Source organism: Carya illinoinensis, chromosome 9, assembly GCF_018687715.1.
Source record: "Carya illinoinensis cultivar Pawnee chromosome 9, C.illinoinensisPawnee_v1, whole genome shotgun sequence".
Taxonomy (NCBI): domain Eukaryota; kingdom Viridiplantae; phylum Streptophyta; class Magnoliopsida; order Fagales; family Juglandaceae; genus Carya; species Carya illinoinensis.
In genome coordinates, this window is record NC_056760.1 from 42,393,070 (window position 1) to 42,418,263 (window position 25,194).

A 25,194-nucleotide genomic window follows, 5' to 3' on the forward strand; every position below is an offset into this window, starting at 1 on the left:
ATACTTGTTATACGAGGCTAGAGATTAATTCAGAACCCTCAATCTTTAGCTTTTAAGGTATTACAAGCCAAGTACTTTAAGGGACTTCATCCCAAGTGCCTTATATGCTGTAATGTAGAAGAAACAATGCTTCATGCACTTTGGGAGTGTGTAGCAACAAAAGATGCCTAGGGACAATGCTATAGGAAGATTCAAAAGGGTCACTTTTGTAATAGGAACTTTCTAGATATGATAGAAGATATGTGGAATGCTCTTGGATAAGAAGAGATGAAGGAAGTGGTTGTGGTTGTAAGGAATAAGTTCATCTTTAAAGCAAAATTTACCCATCCCAACATTGTGGTGAGGAATGCATAAGATACTTTACAAAATCTACAAGAGTTGCAAAACCAACAGGCCCACAATATAGACCCAGTGAGTAACACAACAGTTAGTTGGGAACCACCTCCTATGAATATCCATAAACTTAACTAAGATTCTGCCGTTGACAAGACTAAGTGCAAGATTGGAATAAGTGTTATTGCTAGAGATTGGGAATGGAAGGTTATAGTTTACTAGCTGAATCATTCGGAGCACTTCAAGCAACTATATTTAGACTAGAGTTAGGTATGAGGAAAGTGATTCTTGAGGGTGATTCCCTTCAAGTCAGTAAAGCTATTAAAAAATTAGAGGATTATTGGACAAGTGCAGATATGTTTGTGAATGAAGCCCAGAAGATATTAAGGAATTATCACAAATGGGAAGTAAATCATGTTAGAAGGGATACAAATGTTATTGTTCATGTTTTGAGAAAATATTCTTTAACTATCTCAAATATGATTGTTACCATGGAGGAGTATCCGTCATGCACTCCAGCTCACTTATAAAGGAATGATAAAAAAAAAAATGATTTTCTTTAATTTTTTTATTTAATATCGCATTAAATAATTAAAAAAATAAAAAATAAAAATAAATTTATAAATAATTTATCAATTTTTAAAAAATGAAATATAAATTATTATTAATTTATCAATTATTCTGAATAAATATATTTCAAAAAATGAACAATATTTTTCATAATTGAAAGGTCTCAAATTGACACGGGCCCACGTTGTCTTCGCAGGCAAGGTTGTCATGCCAAGTAAAGGCATGCCAGAAATTTTTAAAAAAGAGAAATTCTATTTTTCATCTATAATTACGTTATAAATAAACATAAAAAAATTGCATTATTTAATATTATCATATTTTCCCCACGTCAGCCATGCCGAAATATAATTTTTCTTTCCCCAATAATTAATCTGCCCTAGGAATTGAGTACCCTCTCTCTGCAGCCCCCGTTTCCGCTTGTCGTCGCTCCGGCTAGCCCTGCCACCACCGTCCAGTAGGTATGCCGTCGCCTCTATCGCTCTCTCTGTTTTTTTTTTTTTTTGGGCCATCTGTGTAGGTTTGGGTTGTTTGTCGATATCGACTTGGGTTTTTTTTTTGCGATCTATATTTCTTGCTGTAGGTTTGTTGCTGCACAATCGGTTGCCTTGTTGTCTAATTTTTATTTATTTGTCCAAATCTCGATAAAAATATTATCGGTAGCTCGGTTGGACTTTCCTACTTATGAGGATTTTGGGTTTATGTATATGCAAGTGGCAGTGTTATAGTTCAAGTAAGATGAGGAATGAGGTTCTATGGTTGCCGCCAATTCGTTACTTCTGCCCAAATGGTTATACACAAAATAAAAATTAACATAGGGCCAATTTTTTTCCTGATTTTGTTTTTTAATTTGACACCGGGTATCAAGAACAAAGTCTTTGACTAATCCCAAGGTGCACGTGCCCTCGACAAGGAGTTTCCTATAAGTATATCTCGGGTAATTCAAGGAAAGTTTCCGATGATCCCTAGAAATTGACCAAAGAAGATTCAAACCTTAGACTTGTAGAGAGCCAACTCTTTTTCTTCTAATTCATATAATTAACTGGTTGCCTTAGAAAAAAGAAATATAATAAACTGGTTGAATGCAAACCCTTAGGGGTTAACTCAAGTGGTAAAGGCCTTGGACTTGGGTTCAAATCTTCTTGAGTGCAAACAATTTCTAGGGTCCATTGGACTGGGGGATTTTTCCCTTGATTACCTGTGGTACACTTGTGGGAAACTCCTTGCTAAGGGTCTGTACACTCTCGAGATTAGTCGGGACATTGTTCCTAGACACCCAGTGCCAAAAAAAAAAAATTGGTTGAATGCAGGTGACATAAAACAAATGCTAGAACTGTTAATCTTTAACCTTTTTTGTTTTCAAATTCATGGGTGTGGCTGGTTAAAGCAGTTTTGGGAAATGTGGTTTCATTATGTTTTGATGATTTTTCTGGTTTTGGGTCCTGCTGCAACCATCTGGATGGATTGGGAATTTAGTCATCGCATATGAACCGGGGTGGACCAAATGATGGATCGTTATAAAATGGGTTTTGCAATATCACTGACACATTCCAAGATTTGTAGAATAGGACTTCCAGTTTCCCATTCTTAAGATTTCCCTTTTTGTTTTGATTTTTGTCTCAGTTTTGGTGTGATGAGCAAGAACACCGATCAGCACGTTCCTGACTCAGTGCTGGACGAGAATAACGATGAGATCAAGTGGGAGGTGAAGCCCGACCGCATGCTCGTCCAGAAGCAAGATGATGATGTCGGCAATGACAGCTCTGCCACTACTCAAGGGCCAATGATCAAACTTATGGTCTCCTACCCCCATGGTCCTTCCCGTCACGAGGTCCATGTCCCTGCCCAATCTACTTTTGGTAAATCTTCTACTCATAGCTCGGCCTGCTCTATAACTAATGCCGTACATAATTATAATTATTATGACGGCTATTTAATCAATAAAAACTAGGGACTGAGATTGAGAAAATATGTAAAATAGAGAGACAACTCTGAGAGTCAAGTATATTGATAAAACTCATCATCAAGTTCTAAAGCCCACCAGCCAAGCTCAAATGGCTTTGGAAGTTCGAGATCATGAGAATTTTGACCAAGAAGACAAAATCCCAATTATTGCAAAAAATTAAGTATGTAATAAAATAATAATCTTGCCAAAAACCTAGCCCAAATTGGAATCAAAGTCATATTTAAAAATGAAAGTGAAATATTTCCATAAAAGGTTAAAAAGTAACTTGAATTGACGATTTGAATGGGAAAACGGCTGATTTCAGGAACGAAACGTGGACCACCAGGTGTAGGGTGGTGACCACGACTTGTGTGCCCAAAAGAACTTTCTGAGGAACCTTCACCGTTTCTTGCCATATTTGCACTGATCTGCCTTCTCAAGGTAGTCCAGCGCTGATAACATAGAATCTGTCAAATCTGCATCATCAGACCTGGATTCCCTTGTGTTAGTAACCCTCATAAGAATTACAATTGTTCATATTTGGCATGGTTGCAGTTCTGATTTACTCAAGATTCAATCTAATCTTTTTTTTAATATTCAATAAAATAAACTTTTTTTTTTGATAAATATATTCAATAAAATAAACTTAGTATGATCAAAATTGTATATATGATCATTTTGACAATTTTGACAGTAAAGATGAAGATTTATTGTGCTGATTAAAATTATATGATCATACTAAGTTTATTTTATTCAATATTAACAAAAAATAAGAAGAAAGCCTTTGTATTGTGGTTAACAAGTACTGGTAATTTTGAATATTTAATAAAATGTTTCTGATAGCATCATTAATGTTACTCTTGTGAAGTTAAGAAAGGTGAAAATTGCATTTCTAGCTTTAGAAGTGGGAGTTGGAATTCCCATTTTTCATGTGACTTGGAATGTCAATGGAAAATTTAATTCTCTTGAATCTCATCATTTGAACGACCAACTCTTACCAATTCCGGGTAGTATGTTTTGGCGTGACGAGCTCCTTCACGCTCACATGGTCAACATTAGATGGTGTTATTGATCTCTCTCGGTATTGTTTTCATGTTGCAGGAATGTTTGGGTTGGTTTTGTTCATGCAGCAGTGATTGTATGTGACATTCATGCATTCTTTGAAACTTCAACATCTATGTTAGTGATTATTTTCCAATCGAATGGTTTGATGTACTCTTCCACCATTTTTGAGTACATCTTCTGAGAGAGTTTTTGATCGGCAATGAATGTTTTGGTTGTCCTAACTATTGATTGCTGATTTGTATTTTTGCATAGTTGATTTTTATCACATCATTTGTGTTTTTAGCAGAGTAGTTTTCTTTGATATGGTACTTGTGGGTTTGTGTACAACCATTACTTGAACCTTCTAGGCTATTAGTGTGAACAAATCTATATTCTGATCGAAGTTTATATATGTTTTCTTTAAGTGGTTTATTAATGACAGGGGATATAAAGAATGCTCTAGCACAGAAAACTGGTTTGGAGCCTAAAGAGCAAAGGCTTATGTTCAGAGGAAAGGAGAAAGAGGACGAGGAGCACCTGCACATGGCAGGTGTAAAGGATAGGTCAAAGCTTTTGCTTTTGGAGGACACTGCAAGCAAAGTGAGGAAGCTTGAGGAGATGAGAAAAAGCGATCAGATAACAAAAGCATCTGAAGCAGTTGCAGAAGTCAGAGCAGAGGTTGATAAGATCTCAGAAAGGGTAAACTTATCTCCTCGAAAACCGCCTCTCTGTGAAGGATACATCCAATGGAGACTTATATCAATTATCAACGGATCTGCTCATTTGTGTAGGTGGCTGCCTTGGAGGTGGCTGTGGATGGTGGGACCAAAGTTGAAGAGAAGGAATTTTTAGTATCAATAGAGTTGCTCATGAAGCAGTTACTGAAGTTGGATAGCATCGAGGCTGAAGGAGAAGCGAAACTGCAGCGGAAGGCTGAGGTTAGCATTCTAGGCCATCAATCTTGCAATCTGGATGTTTTATCTGTTCTCTGGTTTCAAATTGTTATTTTCCACTCATGGATCCAAAAGTTTTATTGAGATGACATATTGCTCAATTTATTGTGGCAGCATATAACATGATGCGTTATGCACGATTATGCTGGTCACTAAGTTGTTTTTCGTTCCATATCCTATATTATGTTGTGCCATGTGTCTGGATATGTTCTTGATATCTATATTTCGTTCACAACAATGAAGACCAAAGAGAGACCTGCACCAATCTAATGTTTTGGTGTATTCGATGTAATTGTAAATTGGGCTGCCAGGAATTATATAACTTCCAATCTTCTTCCCTCTCTCTATATCTCTCACTTCATGCACTTAAGCTAAACTATATGCATGCCTATTATATGTATGCTGCTTGTAAAGCATATACTTTATTTGCAATTTTACTTTTGCCCTTTTGCATCATAACGGTCTCCCAAGAAACTAGATGAGACATTAGTGGTTATGTCTTCATGTTGTGGTGTGGTTACTGTCCATGTCTTATTTCAACTTTTTAACTATGATAGATCTCTCAATTTTGCACTAGGAGCTTCTTTGGATTATGACATGCTTCTAGTGGGTGGGGTCCTGTATCCAGTGCCCAAGGGTGGGTCCACAGGGCCCTGCCTTGGTGAGGTTCCACGCCATTAAAATAAAACAGCTTACTTGATTATCTTGTTATTTGCTTCCCTCTTGTAGCAGAATTTTTTTTCTTTGAAAGGAGTGAGTTGTGTGCCAAAGAGTCTGTATGTTTGCCCTGGGTTTGCATTATCTTCCACTTTGTCCCCCTTTTTTTTAGCTACCAGTGGTAGACTGAAATATAAAGCTGTTGTGTCTATTGTGTCTATGTTTGATGTTATCATGAAACTCTGTGTGTTCATTAATAAGCTTGCATTGAATTATCTGAAGGCTACTGCATGAGCTGATAACTTCCTTGAACAGGTACGCCGTGTTCAGAACTTTGTGGAGAAACTCGACAACCTGAAGGCTAGAAACTCTAATCCACATAGCAACAGTAGTAATTCTGTCTCAGTAACAACCAAATTGTAGGCTTTTTATAGAGAGAGAGAGAGAGAGAGAGAGAGAGAGAGAAAGAACAAATTGTAGACCTTTGACACTGAGTGTGAAGCCTGAGTGCCCTACCCTTGTCTTCTTCAACAAAAATTACTCCAGATTTGAGGAATTTGCTCTATTACAATCGTCTATTGAATTAGATATTCGACATTAATTTAATAGCATCCAAAATATTCTATTGGAGCTTCATTCAAGATTGACCATTTTGCATTGTGTTATGGAACTCATGCATTTAAACAGAACAATTTCAAAGAACAGTAGGAATTTCTCCTCCTTAGTCCATTTGCAATTTTTTTTTTTTTTTTGTTCGATTTAGCTACTTATCTCCAACATTCTGTTTCTGAGTCAGCTTACTAATGCGATGCCGTACTGCGTGCAAAATTTTGCTATAGCCAATGCTCCAATAAGTGGAATGATAGGTGATATTTTATCGAGTTTGTTTTTTTAATCGGTAAACAAGAATGTATTGAGCTTCTTGGGAGCACTGTTTATTTATTATAAATGTGTTTGTCTTACATGGTTGGTGTGATTTACAATGCTTGTGCAAGGAGTTTTTCCAACATCAGACTGCGTTCTGCGCTTCAAGCTGGATGGCACCATTGTTACCATCTTGTGTATATCGTTGTTCTCTTTGTCCTTGCCCAATAAGAGCATAGGCTTCCTCTCCATGAGCTGCATCGTCCCCAATCTTGAGCTCTTCCTCAGTCATTCGAAGAGGTATTAGAAGTTTAATAACCAAGAGAATGATGGATGTAGCCAGTACATTCCAACCAACTATAAAACATGCTCCAACCAACTGCTTCCAAAATTGAACTCCACGTTTACCACCATAGAAGGAGCCTTTTGATTTGGGGACGGTTAGGAACAAGCTTGAGAGGTCTGGATGAGCGAAGAGTCCCGTAAGAGCACCACCCAAGATTCCGGCAACAGCATGAGTATGCAACACACCAAGGGTGTCATCAACAGCCTGCAGAAACGGCAGCTTCCTGCTCAAAACCATCATGGTGTACCAGGGAATTGTCCCAGAAGCTATGCCCATTACCAAGGCAGCCCATCCCTGAACGAGACCTGTAGATATGGGAAAGTTTGAGATTGGGGAGAAATTGAATGAGGTCTGTGAATATACAAGGAGGCATGCTTCATTAGAATTGTTCTGACCTGCACCAGGAGTGATACAGACCAACCCAGTTATCATTCCCTGGATGGCTCCAATCACAGAGGGCTTCTTGAAGAAGAGAACATCCCAGCATGTCCATACCAAGAGACTAGTGGCCGCACAGATATGAGTGTTGAGGACAGCCATGGATGAATCCACATTAGCTGAAAAAGGATCTCCACCATTGAAACCACTCCAACCCATCCAAAGAATTCCAGCCCCAGCAAGTGCTAGTAAGAGATTGTTAGGCGGGAATTCATCCCGGTCTTCTCTCGATCTTGGACCAACCTACAGAAAAGACCAATTAAACAAGTCAAACATTGGAGATTTCTGAAATCAACATTACCATATGTGGGATATCGGGAAAAATGGGTATACTAACCCAGAAAGCTGCTGTGAATCCTGCTGCACCAGAAGCTAAATGAACAACATAACCACCCGAATAATCCATCACACCCCACTGGAAGAGGAAGCCACCACCCCATACGCTAAAGGCTCCGACGCTGTAGGAGAAAGTAATCCATAGTGGTACAAAGAGCATCCAAGCTTTGATGCTCATCCGACCCAGAACCGACCCGGCAAGCAGTATCACAGTCACGGCTGCAAAGGCAAACTGGAAGAAGACCATGGTAGCTGTGGGGTATAACAGTGTAGCTGCTGGAGTTACATAACTTCCATTTTTGTAACTTGTGGAGGGGAGAACGGCTTGGGGGATCAAGAAGTCCTGGGAAACGGCAAGGCCAGCCTTCCCCCAGAATGGAAGAAGCTTATGACCAAAAGACATTTTGTAAGCCCATAGCACCCAGCAAGGCATGACAGCTGCAAAGGCAAACAGTGCCATGAATGCTGAGTTGAGTGCCCATTTCTTCTTGACAAGACCTGCATAAAGGATGACTAGCCCTGGCATCCCTTGCATGCCCACGAGTGTAGCAGATATCATCTGCCATGCATTGTCGCCCTTGTTCAGCCATTCAGGTGTTCGAGGATCCTGGCGTTGCAGGTATCCAGAAGGAACAACCGAAGCATTTGCCATGTTTGGGTTGAGTTTCAAGCTTGCGGCTGGCTATGACCCCAAAACCATCACAAATGGATAGAAACAACACAGAACGACTAGTTATAATATAGTCAAACGTCATAAGCGCAAGCTTACGCAAACTTTCAAAAACGTGGTTTAGATTCTAGTATTATCGTCGTAGGTATAGCTCTTTTTGTCATGGATCCACTTTTTCATATTTTTTAATTTTTTATATATTTATATATATATATATATTTTTTTTGTTGTGATTAAAAAAATATTTTTTTAATGATGTTGTGATTTTTTTTTTTAAATTGAAAAGTATTAAAAAAATACATATAAAACACACTAAAAAAAAATCCTCACTTTTTTTTTTTTTTTTGAAGGCAAAAATCCTCACTTATGCTAACGGTAGCTACCGCCGGGATCGGTGGACCTAGCAGGCCTTTATTGTAACGTTAAATGCACTGAATCTTATCACCCCACATGGGGGGAAGATTCCACGAGATTCTTGGCAAAAAGTCAAGATCTGAAGTCACGAAATACAAATTATCAGACAAAGCCACATTAATGAAGGTGGGGTCTTCCCATCTAGGCTTTCTACACCATAGTCCAAGCATCAAGAATCCCCAAGCTGCTTGGACCTTTTACCTTCGAGTGTGAACGTGGAAATTTTGCGCACAAAAACACGAGGGTAGTACTGCATGCGAGGCGCCAGCTCCTCTATCCTGCGACAGTTTTGTCCGAACCTACAAAATTGGACCTCTGTGTCCTACTATCAGAAGGCTTTAACGAATGATCCCGACGATGTGACGATCGCGTGATGCCTTTAGTAACTTGTAATATTTTTATATCCACATATATATAATAAAAATAAAAATTAAAAATGAGAATAGAAACAAAAAAGGGCGAGATTGATCTTGGTCCATATATATATGGTTACTGCTAAATATTAATTATATCAACATCAGTTGATATTCGGAACGTAAGATATGCTATATATAATAAATTCGTATATACGGATGAAAACGTACGTACCAGCTTATAAATCATATATATATATATATATTATATGATTCGAAACTAGGATTAATGATTTCGTAATATCATTAATTCCTTACGTACCGTTAAGGTATCGTAAACGTTTTACTTTCTTTTTAAAAACTGGAGTTAATTGAAATAATTTTTTGTAAAAATATAATAATAAAAAAAAAAAACTAATAATACAGGAAGCTTATAAGCCAGCTGTGCTTCTCGTGGCCATTTATAAATGGAGATACCGCCGGGCAGCTAGCGAGCTCAAGGATGAATATTCTGGGAATCAATGGAAAGTATCCAATATCAGATTCTGTATGCACTGAACCAGATGTATCAACTGTTAAATATTTTAATCAATATTAATAACCGAATTTTTTATTGAGTTTTACTACATACAAGTAAAGTTATGAACTAATCTGCATATTAATACTGATTTCTTCATATTCAAAATTTAAATTAGTATTTTTTTAATAAAATCTACTTTTTTATCAATCACATTAGATTGATGCACATATTAGTACACAGTTGTGTTTGCAACTAGATTTTTCCTTTTTGATTTTATATGATTTACAATAATAAACAGTAATAAATAAATACATACATTTTTCATCAGTTCGATGAAGAATTAGATCTGGCTATGAGGAAATGATTACCCTAGCAATTTTATCTCTTAAGTGTCTCACGATGGTGAAAGACACTCTAATGTTGTAGGTGAGAACTCTTTAACCTCTCAGTGCTATTTATAGGTTTCTGACCATCAAGAAATCTCAGATTTTGTATCTGACTATAATTAAAGATATAGAATTTTAATCTTATCTCTTAAGAGTTTTCTTATCTCATTATAACTCATCTATTAACTGATAAGTTTTGAGTTATTTCAAATTCTATTAAAATAGATGTGTGAGATATAGAATTTAAATAGGATTCTTACATCAACTACGTACGTACTTCGAGTAATCAAGGTTATACTCATAGTGACAATTAGCTGGTATGTATATATATATATTTACAATTTAATGATCATATAATTATCATATGAATATTTCTTTTTGGTTTGACGTACAACGTCTGGAAGTCGGGTGAGTACTGTATTTCGGCAGAAAAAGTGGAGAGGTTTCAGCATCCTGATTTGGAAGTTGCAGATGTTCTTGGTCCAATTGGTTGGAATTTTCAACATCTCCAATATGCATGCGCTGGCCGTAGGGACAATATGACTCGAAAACTATATATATAATTTATATGGTCTACATCTTTAATTGGCGATAAACGGGGGGAATATTCCTTTTTGGACATACATCACGATGAGCTAATTAATTCTAGAGATGCTACATTCTCTGGGAAATTCGATCCCTACAAAATTTTCTTGGCGAAAGGTGAGATCACGTTAAGTATATGGGATATTGGAGTAAATGGACCGGTATATATAAAGCATCTTCCTCTCAAATATTCGATCTATCTTAATGATCATGTACAAGTATTATTTTGGGGTTTGCTTATAAATTAATTTTGATTCTCAAAATTAATCAATTACAGCTAGCTGCACATTATTTGATCTGATCTTGCTAGCTTCTGATGATTAAATACAATATTTGTGTCATGTGTTTCTTGCTCGATCCTGATCATCATGATGTGGAGTCTCTGAATGATCATCATGTCCTGTTTTCTGATGAGTTTGCCACTACGTATAGCTTTTATATATATGCAGATTATTCAATCTGCACATATATTAAGATCAGATCGTACTAATAATTAATCAAGCTACGTACGGATAATTCCTTGGCCGAATTGGGAACAAATTATGGCGTTACTACTCGCTAGTGATTACAATATTTCATGATCACTTGGCTGGAATATCCATCTTTAATTAGAGCTCAGAATCAGAGATGATCATGATATATATTAATTCTCCCAATTAATTTTATCGCAATCATTTAAGAAGTTTTGATTTCTTACAATTAATATTAGTAATTATATATATATGTTTTTTTTTAACAACCCTTCGGTTTCGAATTTTTTACATAAATTAAGACCTTTCGATTTCCAGTACTTTCGACAAAAACGTTTTAATTGATTTCGACTTCAATCACGGGTACTAGTAGTCCATTCAAATTTATGGTACTATAGAGAGATAAGGGATGAACGCTAGCCGTGGTTCGGACACATTAATGGTCCATGTATGTCCACGATGCACGAAGTTGAAGAACATATCTCGTATATTACGCGCGCATACATTGAAGGGTTTATACAGACGATAATACAGCGAGAGAGAGAGAGAGAGAGAGAGAGAGAGAGAGAGAGAGAGAGAGAGAGATCACATCTTGCATGCGAGCTAGCTCATGTTGTACAAAACTATTTTCCAAGGCATTTATATATATATATATATATATATATATATAGTATGGTATATTTAATTCTAACACAAGTGTGGGGGAATGATACATAATTAAACCGGTTGGCCTACAAATCGATGGTCACACCTCTGGCACCATTGACATATGGAGATGGTGCAATGTCCTGCGCGTAGGATGATGTATTCCAACCATGCTTTGTAGGGTCATATTTTTCTCCATCTCCCCAAAGAGCATAAGCCTCCTCTCCATGCACAGCGTCGTCTCCAATTGCCAGTTCCTCATCAGGCATCCTTAATGGGATGAACAACCTTATGGCCAGAAGAATTAGGGTCGTGGACACTAAGTTCCAACCGGCCACAAACAGGGCTGCAACCAGTTGCTTGAGGAATTGCTTCCCACCATTTCCACCATAGAATGCACCCCTTGTGTTGCTTTCTGGGAGAATGAGTTCGCAAAGCTTGGGCTCTGCAAAAAGCCCAGTTAGAAGCCCTCCCAATAGCCCAGCCACTGCGTGCGTGTGAAATACGCCTAAAGTGTCATCCACCTTTACATGATAAAGAAATTATCTAGAAGGGTTAATATATTATATAATAATAGAATTAACTTAATCATGCATACCTTTTTGACTTATGGACCATTTGAATTGTTTCTTATAGAAAAATATCAAAGAGAAACGCACTGAATCTTCTTTATGTTCTGCTTTTCGATCTTTCTTTTGATTTAAATTAGGGTAATAGCTACATCGAGACTCGACCATAAAGAAAAAGAAGGCTTATTACCATTGAATTATTGTGTGCAATATACCATTATATGGTGAGTTCATGATCATCACCTACTACGAAATAGAATAGAATATATAGGATAAGATCAGAATGAAGAAAATGTGGTTACCAATTATTTTATGGTTGAAAAAGATTGATGGCCGTATAATTAGACTGCTGACTATCATGACTAGAATTAGAATGTTTGTGTATTGGAGAAAGAAAGAGAAAATATATAGAAAACACCGAAGACAAAAAGTCAAAGTTCAAAAAACCAACACAAGTACTGGAATTTATTTGGATCCAACGGCAGATCTCATATTGAAGATACGAGGCCTTTTCGATTGAATCCTGAACTAAAATAAAATAAAATAAAAATGACCTCCAAATCAAAGGTCGATGTTTAATTTTTTTTTTTTTTTTATTATCTATCTTTTAACATTCTTCATGTACCTTGATTCGTGGGTTAAAAAGAAAAGAAAAGAAAAGAAAAAGTAGAAATACCCAACTAGCTTGTAAGATATATTATAAAGAGTGTTGCTAGAGTCACTGAAAGACTTCTCTTGAATATCAATTGAACCAGTGTATTTTTTTATTTTTTTGTGATTTTTGATTTTTTTTCATTCATTTTTTATATTTTTAAATATATATTTTTTAAAATTCACAACATCATTAAAAAAATTTTACTTAATCACTAAACAACAAATAAATAAATAAATAAATCAATTCATGACACTTTCGGGAGCCAAATCATTTTTCTATTATAAATAGTCATGAATTTTAATAATAAATTAGATTGAATCATGCACATATATTGGAAGGGGTATTTAGTCCCATCTATTAATGGGCTCAAGCATAATAAAAGCCCAGAGGTTGAACAGCAAACCTAAGAATTGGTCTTATAGATATATATTGTAAATAATAAGATAGATAACATCTCAAACTAATCAGGAAGATGATTCATTATTATTATATCTTTATAAATAATATTTAAAAGTAACACATTGACACATTTATTCGTACGCTTATATTGAGATCACTTCTCTAACTTAAAGATCGAAGTTCCACATAGCACCCTATGACATCCTCTTATTTCGTTGCAGGTTATCCATATTATTGGTGGTGTGAAACACGTTCTTAACACACACACATATATAGATACATATAAATATATATCATGTAGATGCAAAATCTACTCAAAACGTGAACATATTAATACTACTATCTAAAATATTTATAATTAGATATCACTACCAGAGAAATAAATATTTATGACCAATTTTTTTTTTTAATGAGAATGACTATTTGTGACGAAACAAATTTATTTTAACCAAAAATAATAATTTTGTTAGCAATAACTTATCGTAAATAAATAGTTTTTTTTTTATAGTGTATGTAAGATGAGAAGCTAGCTAACTAGGAATTATGAGATCAAGTGGTATTTAATTAAGTCGTTGAAAATGATTGATATTTTTATAAATAATGGCATATATAGTTGTCTACCGTAACATTATTGCAATGGTGAGATAAAGGTAATTAGAAAGAAAGATAATAACAGAACGTCAAGATAAGGACAAGAGTGAGACAAGAACATGCATATCTCCAACCAATAAGATATCAAGCTAATATATATATATATATATATCTATATATTACTGCCATTATGAAATTTGATGTAACATCATTATAAAATAACCCCTTGTCCAATCCCAACTACTAACATTGAAATTAAAGACTAGTATCTTTAGAAAAGTCCGCACGTATGTACGGCCTGTAACACGTGCATATATATGTAACTTCTCCTTTAAGCAAATAATTTTTTGAAGGAGAAGCTCATGAACATGGTTTGACCTCAAATTTTTGGGAATGGATTTTCGCGGCCATGTTTCCTTGGTTTTCTTCGCCTAGTGACACCATGTGGACCCTAAAAGTCGAACCAGGCCACATGATATACATAGACTTGTTTCAGCTTTCGACGTTTATCTTTCAAAGCCATCGTATGTACGTGTAATTGAAATCTTAATCATTTCAATATATATTATTTATATATTTACATTTGGGTTTAAGACTTAAATATATATATATATATATTTATACAACCTTTTACCAACCAATTAATGCATAATTTCACAAAATTTTATATAGAGGCAAAGGGTACTGCGCGCTACGTGCTGGTGGGAACAAGCTGCATGCTTGCACTTCTGTCGACTATGATCTAATACGGAACGCACGCGGTGTATCGCGGGATCACAAATGAAGAAAGAAAAATCAAAGATCAAAAGCAACTGTGCATATAAAAGTACCCTACGTACCTTTTGTAGCAAAGTAGACTTTTTGTGAAGGATCATCATCGACACCCATGGAATGCTACCAGAAAGGATCCCCATCACTATGGCCGCCCACGATTGTACCAAACCTACGCGCAACGTCACCGATATTCATTGATCATAAGTAATTAATTAATTAATATATAACTACACAAGAAAAATCCATCAAATTTTTATTTGAAATTGAGGTGACTGCTCGTTTGCATGTCTAACTTATATAGGTTAGACTAGTTGATGGACAGTTTCTTTTCTTTTCACTGAACTTTACCACATTAATTAAATAATGCCACTGAGAAATTAAGTCATATTTGGGGGCGCTATAAATATTATATATTTGACACGTGTGTACCTGCTCCTGGAGTAATGCACACTAGTCCGGTCATCATCCCTTGAACAGCACCTATCACCGACGGCTTCCCGAAGAAGACGACGTCCAGAGACGTCCAGACAAGAAGACTCGTCGCCGCACATATGTTTGTGTTTAACACTGCCATTGAAGCGTCGATGTTTGCCGCGTATGGTGCCCCACCATTGAAACCTGACCATCCCATCCACAGCAACCCCGCACCGGCAAGCATAAGCAAGACGTTGTTGGGAGGAAACCTCTCCCTGTCACTCTTTAGCCTCGGGCCAACCTATATATAGTACCATATAGTCCGGTTCAAAAATTCATATATATACCAAAAAAATTGATGTAAACCAAAAAGAAATTTGGTTGGTTGGTGAAAGGTTTTTTTTTTATTTTTTAAATATAAATTGGTGAAAGGTTAATGAAATAGATATAATACCCAATAAGCGGCAGTGAAACCGGCAATTCCCGAGGAAAGATGGATGACATAGCCGCCGGAGTAATCTATGACACCCCAGTGATACAAAAAGCCACCACCCCAAAGACTAAAGGCTCCGACGGTGTAGGAGAACACAAGCCAAAGAGGGACAAACGCCATCCATGCCTTGATGTTCATACGCCCCAGAACAGACCCAGCAAGTAAAATCATGGTAATGGCGGCGAAAGTGAATTGGAAGTAAACGAGCGTGGCCATTGGATAAAAGGGCTCAACGATCTCCCAGCCGCCACCTTCAGTAGTGTGATTACTCTCGGGGACTTTGGCCTGCTGGACGAGGAACTTTTGGCCAAGAGCGGGTGCGCCCTTTCCCCAGAAGGGGAGGAGTTCGTCACCGAAGGCCATGCGGTAGCAGACGAGGACCCAGCAAATAAGCACAGCGGCGAAGGCGTAGAGAGCCATGAAGGCCGAGTTTACTGCCCATTTCTTCTTGACGATGCTGGCATAGAGGATGACCAGGCCTGGCATGCTCTGGAGGCCTACGAGAGTCGACGCTGTCATTTGCCATGCGTTGTCGCCCTTGTTTAGCCATGGTGGCACGGCTGGGCTGACAGCTCCGTAGGCCGGTGTGGTATTCATATGGCTGATCTAGCCGATCGGGGTAAGCTAGGTACGAGTTCGAAGTTTGGTTCTTCAGCCAATGTAAATCTATATGTGTATATATATATATATACAGAAATTAAGCTTTTTCCTTCCTAGCCGGTCCCCTTGTAGTTGGGTGCGTTGATGTGTGTGTAAAGATATACAGAGAGAGAGAGTTGATTATCGGTCTTTTTTCGGCTGCGTGATGGAATTAAATTCTTAGGAGGCTTCGTGTGAAAATTCAGTCACTTTTTACATATATGGCGGCTATAGCTTTCTCACATCTGACGATGCTACTCCCACAGACGGAGCCCACCGAAAGTTATACCGAATAGATAAGTTTATTTTTATCTCTCTTTTTTTTTTTAAATTATATTTTTTTAATTCATTAAAAAATTTTAAAACATAAATAAAAAATCATAAATTTATTAAAAAATATTTAATTAACAGTAAAAAAAAAGAAAAGAAAAAAAAATTGGTCACCATCGGTGGCATCTGTGGCCTAAGCAATTTCCGATTAAACATAACCAAAAAAGAAAAAAGAAAACAGGGAAGAGAGTGTGAGAGAACATATATATATATATAATGTGTGAAAACACAATGGGATTTCGGACGCGTTGAATATATATATATTCTAATTTGATCCACCCAAAAAAAAAAAAAACATTTGGTACTTTTTTCCGCACCTGTCCAACGTGAAATTGTTGTGACGTTGCATTTGGTCGATGACTCAAGGTACAGAACCGTGTGGGATGGGATCCCACATGCAGGTACAGGCTATTGTTTACCCATGACTGTGGCCGGGGGCTAACTCATGCTTTGACTGACCAACATTTTTGGTCCATTTTTTTTCCCTCCTCTCGCGACAATATTTCCTTTTATTTCAAGAAGCAAGTTCTTATCTCCTTGAGTATTTTTTTTTAATAGCAATCTCCTAATTGAGTATATAATGTTGTTCATAAAGTGACAATTACGGTAGGCCGCGGACTTCATATAAATATCTCTCTTTCACTCAGAATTGAATCTTTTTTCAATAAGAGTACTAATGCTATATATATACTATATATACCTACATCTCATTTTCTCATTTTTGAATGATCACTTTTTAAAGAAAAATTTAAAGGTTAATTGGTTGGTAAGTGGAAGGCCGCCGAGAGTACTGCGGTTATATATATATATATACGTAGAATTTTCTTTCCAATAAGCATGTATATATACTAGTTTGTCCTTCCACGCCTGCCTTCCATTCATAATCTTCAATCGGCATAGATATAATAATTATATCAAAAGCAAGCTAATCAGAATGTTATACATAGAAATTATACATATTAATTATGTATGTAGTTTTGTTTTCCCAAAAATCCCACATTTGGTTTGGAGCTGAGTGGTTATAATAAGATCACTTGAACTTAACATGCACGCGTGCAGTACTCCCGACTCCCTACTCTAAAATTCACACCGTCTGGCCAGCTTTTAATTAAGTTATGCGCGCAGATCGGATCATGACCATACGAGTTGATGAGGAGTCGTTACTGCAACATTTTCATCGGAACATGTCATATTATATCATGATCATCTAGAATGTTATTCAAGTACTACATAATTTGCATGCAATTGTTTGGAAGTCAGGGAGATGGGCCTCGAAACACGGAGAACGCTGGTAGATAATAGATGCTGCTCGAATAAGGATGTTTGCCGTTAAACCCCATATTAGGAAAACACCTTTCTCACATTGGAAATCAAATAGATGAAGAATGTACTTCCTACCCATCCACTCCCTTGCTTCACATCTATGATTATCTCCCTACAAAACATAAGAAAATAAAGCATATATATTATGAATACCAATTGAAATTTAGTGTTGGCCGGTGCAGTGAACTAGCTAGTACCTATCAGTGTTGGGTAATATTAATATATAGACCATTTTTCTAAAAATGTTAGCACGTATGAGAAATATGGATCTTGCTTAATTAGAGTTTTTGGGGTGGGGATCGATATATATGCAGCCTTGCTGCAGCTAATTGCAGGGACTTAACTCTTTAGTTCTTGCAACAAGGGGAGACGTACGTTAATCTCACGATATATATATATATATATATATAGGTTGTTGTCATGAGCCCAATGAAAGAAATTTCTTTGATGTGCTAAGCCGTACGTTCACGTGGAGAATCTACATATATGGGTTTGGGGTATGCACTAATTTTATCAAATGGATCAGGTTTGTCGGATGTCTGCATGCACTTTCCTGTTAACCCAAGCATTATATTATCATGATCATACAGATTCTAATGCCATGGCCCATACACGATTATTATCTACTTATTGAGAGACTTTCAAATTAAAAGCAAGTCTAATTCATTTCTGCCTTCTTTGATGAGCAAAGTTTTGTGACGACGCAGGTGATATACAAAGTGCCAATTTATATACCATCCTTTTTAGATGTTTAGAAATTACTTGCTATTTTTTTTTTTTTTTTTATATTTATCTGATATCATTTAATGTTATCAAAAAATGCCTGTGCAAGTTGTCTAGCCAGCCGGGAAGCTTACCAAACAACCGTTTGATTTATCAGACACTAGTTATTTTCATGCTTTTGTTCTAATTATTCACTCGAGTTGTTAGGATCTTGTTTTAAACATTTTAAAAGCATGGTTGAAAGTGCATTAAATTCTAATATAAAATGCTTGAAAACATGATATGGTGGTGTCAAATGAAATGATGATAACTCAAAAACTGATGGATATTATTTATCTTTTCAATAAGAATGGTTGGTATGGGGCTTGAGTTTCGTGGGAGCATATATGGAACACAAATTACATGACAACACACCCTGCAGTCTCTTTCCTTGGTCCCTTTCTTACCTGATCTGTATATAATTAATTTCACAGAGTTAGGAGCAGTATTTCTATTCAAATCATGTTTTCAGCCGTTTTCTTTTGTGAATAGGCCGTGAAGAAGTCCTCTAACCCCCGCTTTATACAAAAAACGGAAAGAGAGTCGGCCGCACAAAAATTTCTCCTTTTTCATTGTATTTCAAGGCCAAAGAACCAAGGGTAAGGGGGCTGCAGGTCACTATCATGCATATATGTGCTGCAAAAATGTGAGAAATGGATGTACTTAAGCGTTTGGTAGAGTTTTTACCTGATGATCATTTCCCGACCGATTATCCTTTAGTGTTTATCTATTTGATAACAAGAGTTCATAAATAAACCCAAAAACCAATCTAAAAGTAATTAGAGCTCAAGATTAATTGGGTTAGGAAGTAAAAACCTTGAGAAACATCTCCAACGGCACATCGAAAATAGCATCAACTTCATCGGTATTGAGTGAAGGCCTGAAATCTCCTTTCCTAGCAAGTAGGCCTACCACAGGGACAACCTTGAGTAGGTGCTGCATGCATGATCATCAAGTGACATAACAAAACATGATACTCAGCTAATTTAAAACAAGATATCAAATGGAAAATCATCAAATATGATATGAACCAGAACCACATGCGGCACCTGAGAAATAAAAGGCTCTAAAGTGGCAGCAACTCGAACCAGATTAGGTTCCAATCCTATCTCTTCCATGGCTTCTCTCAATGCAGTAGCCGAGTCATCTGCATCACCTTTCTCAAATTTCCCACCAGGCAAAGCTACATCCCCTGTTTGTCACATGGAAACATACATCTCAATTCATGCACTCGTTTAATTATTGCAATACTTTTTCTGTGCCAACATGCAATAAGGTCCACACACACACACACACACACATATATATATATATGTGGTGTATACATATTTACCTGGGTAAGAGGACAGTTTCATGGATCTCTTGGTGAGAATCACTCGTAATTCACCTTCTTCGCCTTCAAAGAGACAAATCAGAACCGCCGCTCTTCTCTCCGTCCAATTGACACAAGGAGACCGACCATTTTTGACAGCCACAGTCTTGACAACTGATCCAAAATCCGAGCTAATTCTACAATATTGATCCTTCTCTACTTCTTCATTTTTTAGTCTTGGTAACTGAAACTGCTTTGCAAGTCTTTGGAATAGTTGGCTTCCAGAAATCTCTTCCCCAAGCTGGTACGGCTGAGATGCGAGATAAGCCATCTACTGGAGTACGTTTCTGGCAAGCCATGCACATTTCAATATAACACATATAAAGAAAAATTGTAAAGCTAGGGGGACAAATATTATGGGATACAAAAAAAGGTGCAATTGTGCATTATTCGATCTGTTCGATATTGTGGTGCATGCGAATCATGAGTAATTTTTTTCTCCCCTAATTATTAATGTATCCCTAATATTATTTTATTTTAATGTAACCCAAATATAAACCATGCTATCTAGGGATTATGTATGTAATAATGTGGAGGACCATATATTTTTATATAATAATAACTTGGGGTTGATAGTGTTGGGTGATCTTAGACCTCTCTCAACCTCAAAAGCTAGCTCCAAAATAAGTGTTTCTTTCACACTTATAAACTAACCACCAACCCATTCTACAACCGATGTGGGACAATTTCAATAATCTCCCCTTCACACATCGGGCCCTAGGTTGGGGCAGCGACAAACTGTTTCTCCCACAAACTGTTGGGGCTAAGACTGTTGGTTAAAATGGGTTCTGATACCATTGTTGGGTGGTTTTGGGTCTCTCTCAATCTCAAAAGCTAGTTCAAAATGTGAGATTTTTCCTCACATTTATAAACTAACCACCAGCTCATTCCACAACCGATGTGGGCAACCCCAACAGATAGTACATGAGTTGTGAAAAGATTCAACCAAAATTAAAATTCGATCGATGTAGTGCTATTAAGTAGTTCCTAATTTTTGTACATATGATATACTAGAATTAATTGATCTCTTTCCACTAGTAGCGAGCTGGCCTTTTCCTCCTTCCCCTTCAAAACATATTGTGGCAGATTGTACGTTCACCATATATATATAGCTCGAAATCCTTTGCCTCCCACCCCATCAATAAATTAAGCATTTTCACAAGAACCTAAGTATATCTTGAAAATGGAATTTCAAGGGCACAAAGATGACAAAGAAATTTCACCGGTCGACTAATATATGTATTGTGCAAGTTTGGTCGAAGTATATATGCCATCGCATAAGGAACTTCCCAGATGCCCCAACTTTTCTTATCCCTATGCTAGTGATGATGAAAAGTAATTCGATGCCACGCATGCATGCACTTTGCAAATCAAAACCCTTGATCCCCTCAATTATAAATTTGTAAGGTAAAGTGGCGAAGACGCGTGTACCTTAACAAATCATAGAATTTATATAAATCTTAATTCCTCCCTCCTTTAAAGAAAACTAAAAATAGAACTAGCTCACATAATACACAAGAATTTTAATAGAATCATGTTTTTCTCTAAAAGAAAATATAAACATATTTAGGGTTTTGCTAAGACTTCTTTTATAAGTACCAATTAATTAAGTCTACATATATATATATATATATATATATAATCTACAATTCTTTTCAAAATACAAACTTTGGCCCCAAAGAAAATTATGACAAAAATTCTTTAATCCATATATATATATATATGACTTTCCTATATACATATTTCTTTTTAGGTGTCGTTTGAATAGTGAGTTGAAATGAGATAAGTTGATATAAAAGTTGAAAGTTAAATAAAATATTGTTAGAATATTACTTTTTAATATTATTAATGTTTTGAAATTTGAAAAAGTTGAATTGTTTATTGTATTTTGTGTGAAAATTTTAAAAAATTATAATGATGAGATGAAATGAAATGAAATAAGATAAAATAATTTTATTATCCAAACGGAGTCTTAGTCTCTTTTTCAATTATTCTCTCACTGTTCTCTTCTAGAAGTGAGAACAGCTTCTCTTTTTATCCGCAACTTAATATTATACCATTTTGAAGGTAAACAGTGATCTCTATATGGAAGATGGAATCCATTCATGTGTAAATACATGATGATAATACTCAAGTTTTTGTGAATATAAGTATGTTGACAATATTTTTTGTATCATGAATTATTTTATATTATTATAAATATAAAAAGAATATGAGTGTTTTAAATCAATCGGTATCGGCCCTCCCAAAGAATGCACGATCCCCCCCCTTTTTTTTTGTGTTAAATAAAGTTCACGAGCTTTTAAATTTAACTTATAATCGAAGAAAGGGATCGAATAGGTTCTTTTCCAGTTGGTTGCTCCAAAAAAGAAAGACTTTTGCTTGGGCTGCTGGTTAAAATCTCTTTCTCAAATGCACGGGTTTGGACCAGTATAACAAGGTTCATGCAGAACACATGTTTGTAAAAAGGCCTCAAGGTACGCCGTGTATTGAATTCAATGATTTTCGAATACCATGACCTCTGTACAGTAATGAATATTTATAGCCATATTACATAACAGAATACAATGCCTTGGCCACTCATCTTATGACACCTGGTAGCCTAGTCACCTTTTCATAACAAGAAGATTATGTGGAATTATTCTCCAAGTTTATTGAATGTGCTTCTGATTTGCTGAGTGTTGATGCTATTGCCTTGATACAGTAATTGGGCCACAAAACACTTTCTCAACATTCTCAAGAGTCCAAGATGGTATCCGATCAAAATGAAATTAAGCAGTTATTATATATATAATATTGGAAAATGATGATACTTATAACGAAGGTACACCCTATTAATTTGATAATCATAATATTAATGATCCCCTGATATGAATTAATATTTAATGGACCATTAATATGCAATAATTCATAAAGTTCTTAAAAGTCCTAAGCATGCAGTACTGCTAGGGCTATTCATACGGGCCGGAACCTAAATAACCGGGTGTCTGGTTATGGTTTTCGGCCTGGATTTGACTCGGGCTGAAACCAGCATTATTAAAACCGGCCCAATCCGGGCCGGTTGCGGGTATCACACACTGGTACCGGATTTTAACCCTGGTACTCGGTTTTTATAAAAAAAAAAAAAAATTGTTTCTTATTTCGTATATATATATATATATATATCTCTCTCCCTCATGTTCGAGCCCAACGAAGGTAACCCTAGGCATTCGCCTTCAAGTTTTGCCGTCGTCTATCTCTCTCTCGCAGCTGCCGTCGGACTACTGATCTGTCCGAGCCCAACAAAGGTAACCCTAGGCATTCGCCTTCAATTTTTGCCGCCGTCTATCTCTCTCTAGTAGCCACCGCCAGACTTTAGATCAGTAGTCTCTCTTCTCTCTTTCTCTAGATCGATCCACTCAACAAAGAAGGCATATCTACTATTTTTTGTTAAACATGGGTATTTTTTTGTTTTCAAGTTTTTTAGTCTTTACATATACTTTGGGCCATTGGGAGGAATCCAGAGTTCTTCCTATTCGATTTTTCGATTTGGTTTCATACTTTGGGCTTGCCGTTTCTCTTGCTCGATATGTTCAATTTTTTTTTTTTTTTTTTATGGGTTTTTTAGGGTCAATCTGTGCTACATCTATGTTCAAGCTCAGATCTGTAGTAGTTTTTTTAGGGTTTTTTTTTTTTTTTTCCTTTGAGTACTTTGTTGATTTGGGTCTATTTTGTTTTCATTTCTTTGTGTTTAATGCCCAAATCTCAATCCTTCATTTTTTGTTTTGATCGTTGGTAACCCTAGGCATTCGCCTTCAATTTTTGCCGCCGTCTATCTCTCTCTCGCCGCCGCTGCCAGACTTTAGATCGGTAGTCTCTCTTCTCTCTCTCTCTCTCTCTCTCTCTCTCTCTCTCTCTCTCTCTCTCTCTCTCTCTCTCTCTCTCGATTGACCTAACAAAGAAGGTAGATATGCTATTTTTTGTTAAACATGGGTATTTTTTTGTTTTCAAGTTTTTTAGTCTTTACGTATGCTTTGGGCGATTGGGAGAAATCCAGAGTTCTTCCTATTCAATTTTTCAATTTGGTTTCATACTTTGGGCTTGCCGTTTCTCTTGCTCGATATGTTCAAGTTTTGTTTTATGGGTTTTTTAGGGTCAATCTGTGCTACATCTCTGTTCAAGTTCAGATCTGCAGTAGCTTTTTTAGAGTTTTTTTTTTTCCTTTGAGTACTTTGTTGATTTGGGTCTGTTTTGTTTTCATTTCTTTGTGTTTAATGCCCAGATCTCAATCCTTCATTTTTTGTTTTGATCGTTGGAGTCTACTGGGCTTTCATTTATGAGTGTATTGTTATTAGTGCATATTTTTTAAAGAAAATTTCTATTATTTACATTACCCTTATGTTTTTGTTTATCTGTTTGGTTGCTGGGAAACTGAGGGGAAATAAAATTTTTAAATATTGTAAATGATTGTGTATAGTCATTGTATATTAATAAGCTGCTTGGAGTTCTCTTGCAAAAGAGCCACTAGGTTTTGAGTGGTGAATTGCACATTGTAAATATGTGATGATGACTGTAAGTACTCCAACAGTATTGGGAATCATGTAAAAATTATAAATATTGTTTGTAAATGGATAATGTAAAAATTGTAACTACTCTTTTATCAATGGATAAGAGATTGTGATTAGGAACTTGTAGAAACTGACTTTACTTGATTTGAGCTACAACAGCCTCTCTGATTCAATTCCACCTGAAATTGGTTACGTAAAAATTTTGACAATCAGTTTGCCTTACATATATAGCCACAGGCAAGTATTCTGGATATTCAATCTTCTCTTATTTACATATGCAGTGCTTGCCTTACATATAATCCATAAATCATTGTCCTTCAGTAGAATTTTATGTTTAACCACTAATCGGCTGAGATATGTATACCATCATGCACATGTATGAAGATATTATCTAAATTTATTTCAATCTTCTTCAACTTTGATTCATCCATTTTCTTAGACAATCCTTTTTTTAGATCTTAGAGGTCAATATTTCCCATTCCCATGGCATGTGATATCTTAAGTAGCCCAAAAAACTCATTTTTGTACAGAATTAAGCTATTTGTACGTTGTTTGAAAAGAAAAAATGATATCCATAGACCCTTCCCAGCAGTATTAGATGTTTATGTGCTATTAAATGAAATTGTAATTTCATTTCTAATAAGGTTTCAGTCCCGTTGCAGAATATGGATACACCATGAACATAACAGAGAAGACCGATGTCTGCAACTATGGTGTGGTGCTGCTGAAAAAGCCTAGGTTAGTGGCACTATCAATTTTGGATGGTGGTATTGAGCTTGTACAGCTCTGAAAACAAAAAT

The 25,194-nt window shown here is 36.2% G+C and overlaps 4 protein-coding genes across 8 annotated transcripts; 1 reads left to right on the plus strand and 3 right to left on the minus strand.

Annotated features, from left to right (window-relative positions):
• Positions 1–1,202: 1,202 nt before the first annotated feature.
• LOC122276308 (BAG family molecular chaperone regulator 4-like) lies at positions 1,203–6,140 on the plus strand. Its single transcript, XM_043085925.1, has 5 exons — positions 1,203–1,361; positions 2,524–2,759; positions 4,332–4,588; positions 4,681–4,827; positions 5,815–6,140. The coding sequence occupies exons 2-5, from the start codon at positions 2,534–2,536 to the stop codon at positions 5,920–5,922; spliced, it is 738 nt and encodes a 245-aa protein (XP_042941859.1). The 5' UTR covers positions 1,203–1,361; positions 2,524–2,533; the 3' UTR covers positions 5,923–6,140.
• A 272-nt stretch (positions 6,141–6,412) lies between these two features.
• On the minus strand, positions 6,413–8,265 carry LOC122276307 (ammonium transporter 3 member 3-like). The gene is made up of 3 exons (XM_043085924.1): positions 7,485–8,265; positions 7,105–7,390; positions 6,413–7,014 (listed from the first exon to the last, which is right to left on the minus strand). The coding sequence occupies exons 1-3, from the start codon at positions 8,133–8,135 to the stop codon at positions 6,509–6,511; spliced, it is 1,443 nt and encodes a 480-aa protein (XP_042941858.1). The 5' UTR covers positions 8,136–8,265; the 3' UTR covers positions 6,413–6,508.
• Positions 8,266–11,459: 3,194 nt separating this feature from the next.
• Positions 11,460–16,150, minus strand: LOC122277256 (ammonium transporter 2-like). The gene is made up of 4 exons (XM_043087192.1): positions 15,383–16,150; positions 14,944–15,229; positions 14,580–14,683; positions 11,460–12,050 (listed from the first exon to the last, which is right to left on the minus strand). Exons 1-4 carry the CDS (start codon positions 16,016–16,018, stop codon positions 11,613–11,615), a joined length of 1,464 nt encoding a protein of 487 aa, XP_042943126.1. The 5' UTR covers positions 16,019–16,150; the 3' UTR covers positions 11,460–11,612.
• Positions 16,151–17,550: 1,400 nt separating this feature from the next.
• LOC122277257 (nudix hydrolase 15, mitochondrial-like) lies at positions 17,551–20,990 on the minus strand. 5 transcript variants are annotated; one of them, XM_043087194.1, is made up of 5 exons: positions 20,848–20,990; positions 19,809–20,134; positions 19,525–19,667; positions 19,292–19,411; positions 17,551–17,825 (listed from the first exon to the last, which is right to left on the minus strand). In XM_043087194.1, the coding sequence occupies exons 2-5, from the start codon at positions 20,116–20,118 to the stop codon at positions 17,610–17,612; spliced, it is 789 nt and encodes a 262-aa protein (XP_042943128.1). In that variant the 5' UTR covers positions 20,119–20,134; positions 20,848–20,990; the 3' UTR covers positions 17,551–17,609. The 5 variants fall into 5 exon arrangements, with proteins under 5 accessions (XP_042943128.1, XP_042943127.1, XP_042943130.1 ...); XM_043087196.1 differs by adding an exon at positions 19,163–19,202 and having other exon boundaries at positions 17,689–17,825; positions 19,809–20,954; XM_043087197.1 differs by lacking the exon at positions 17,551–17,825 and adding exons at positions 18,741–18,887; positions 19,163–19,202 and having other exon boundaries at positions 19,809–20,956.
• Positions 20,991–25,194: the final 4,204 nt, after the last annotated feature.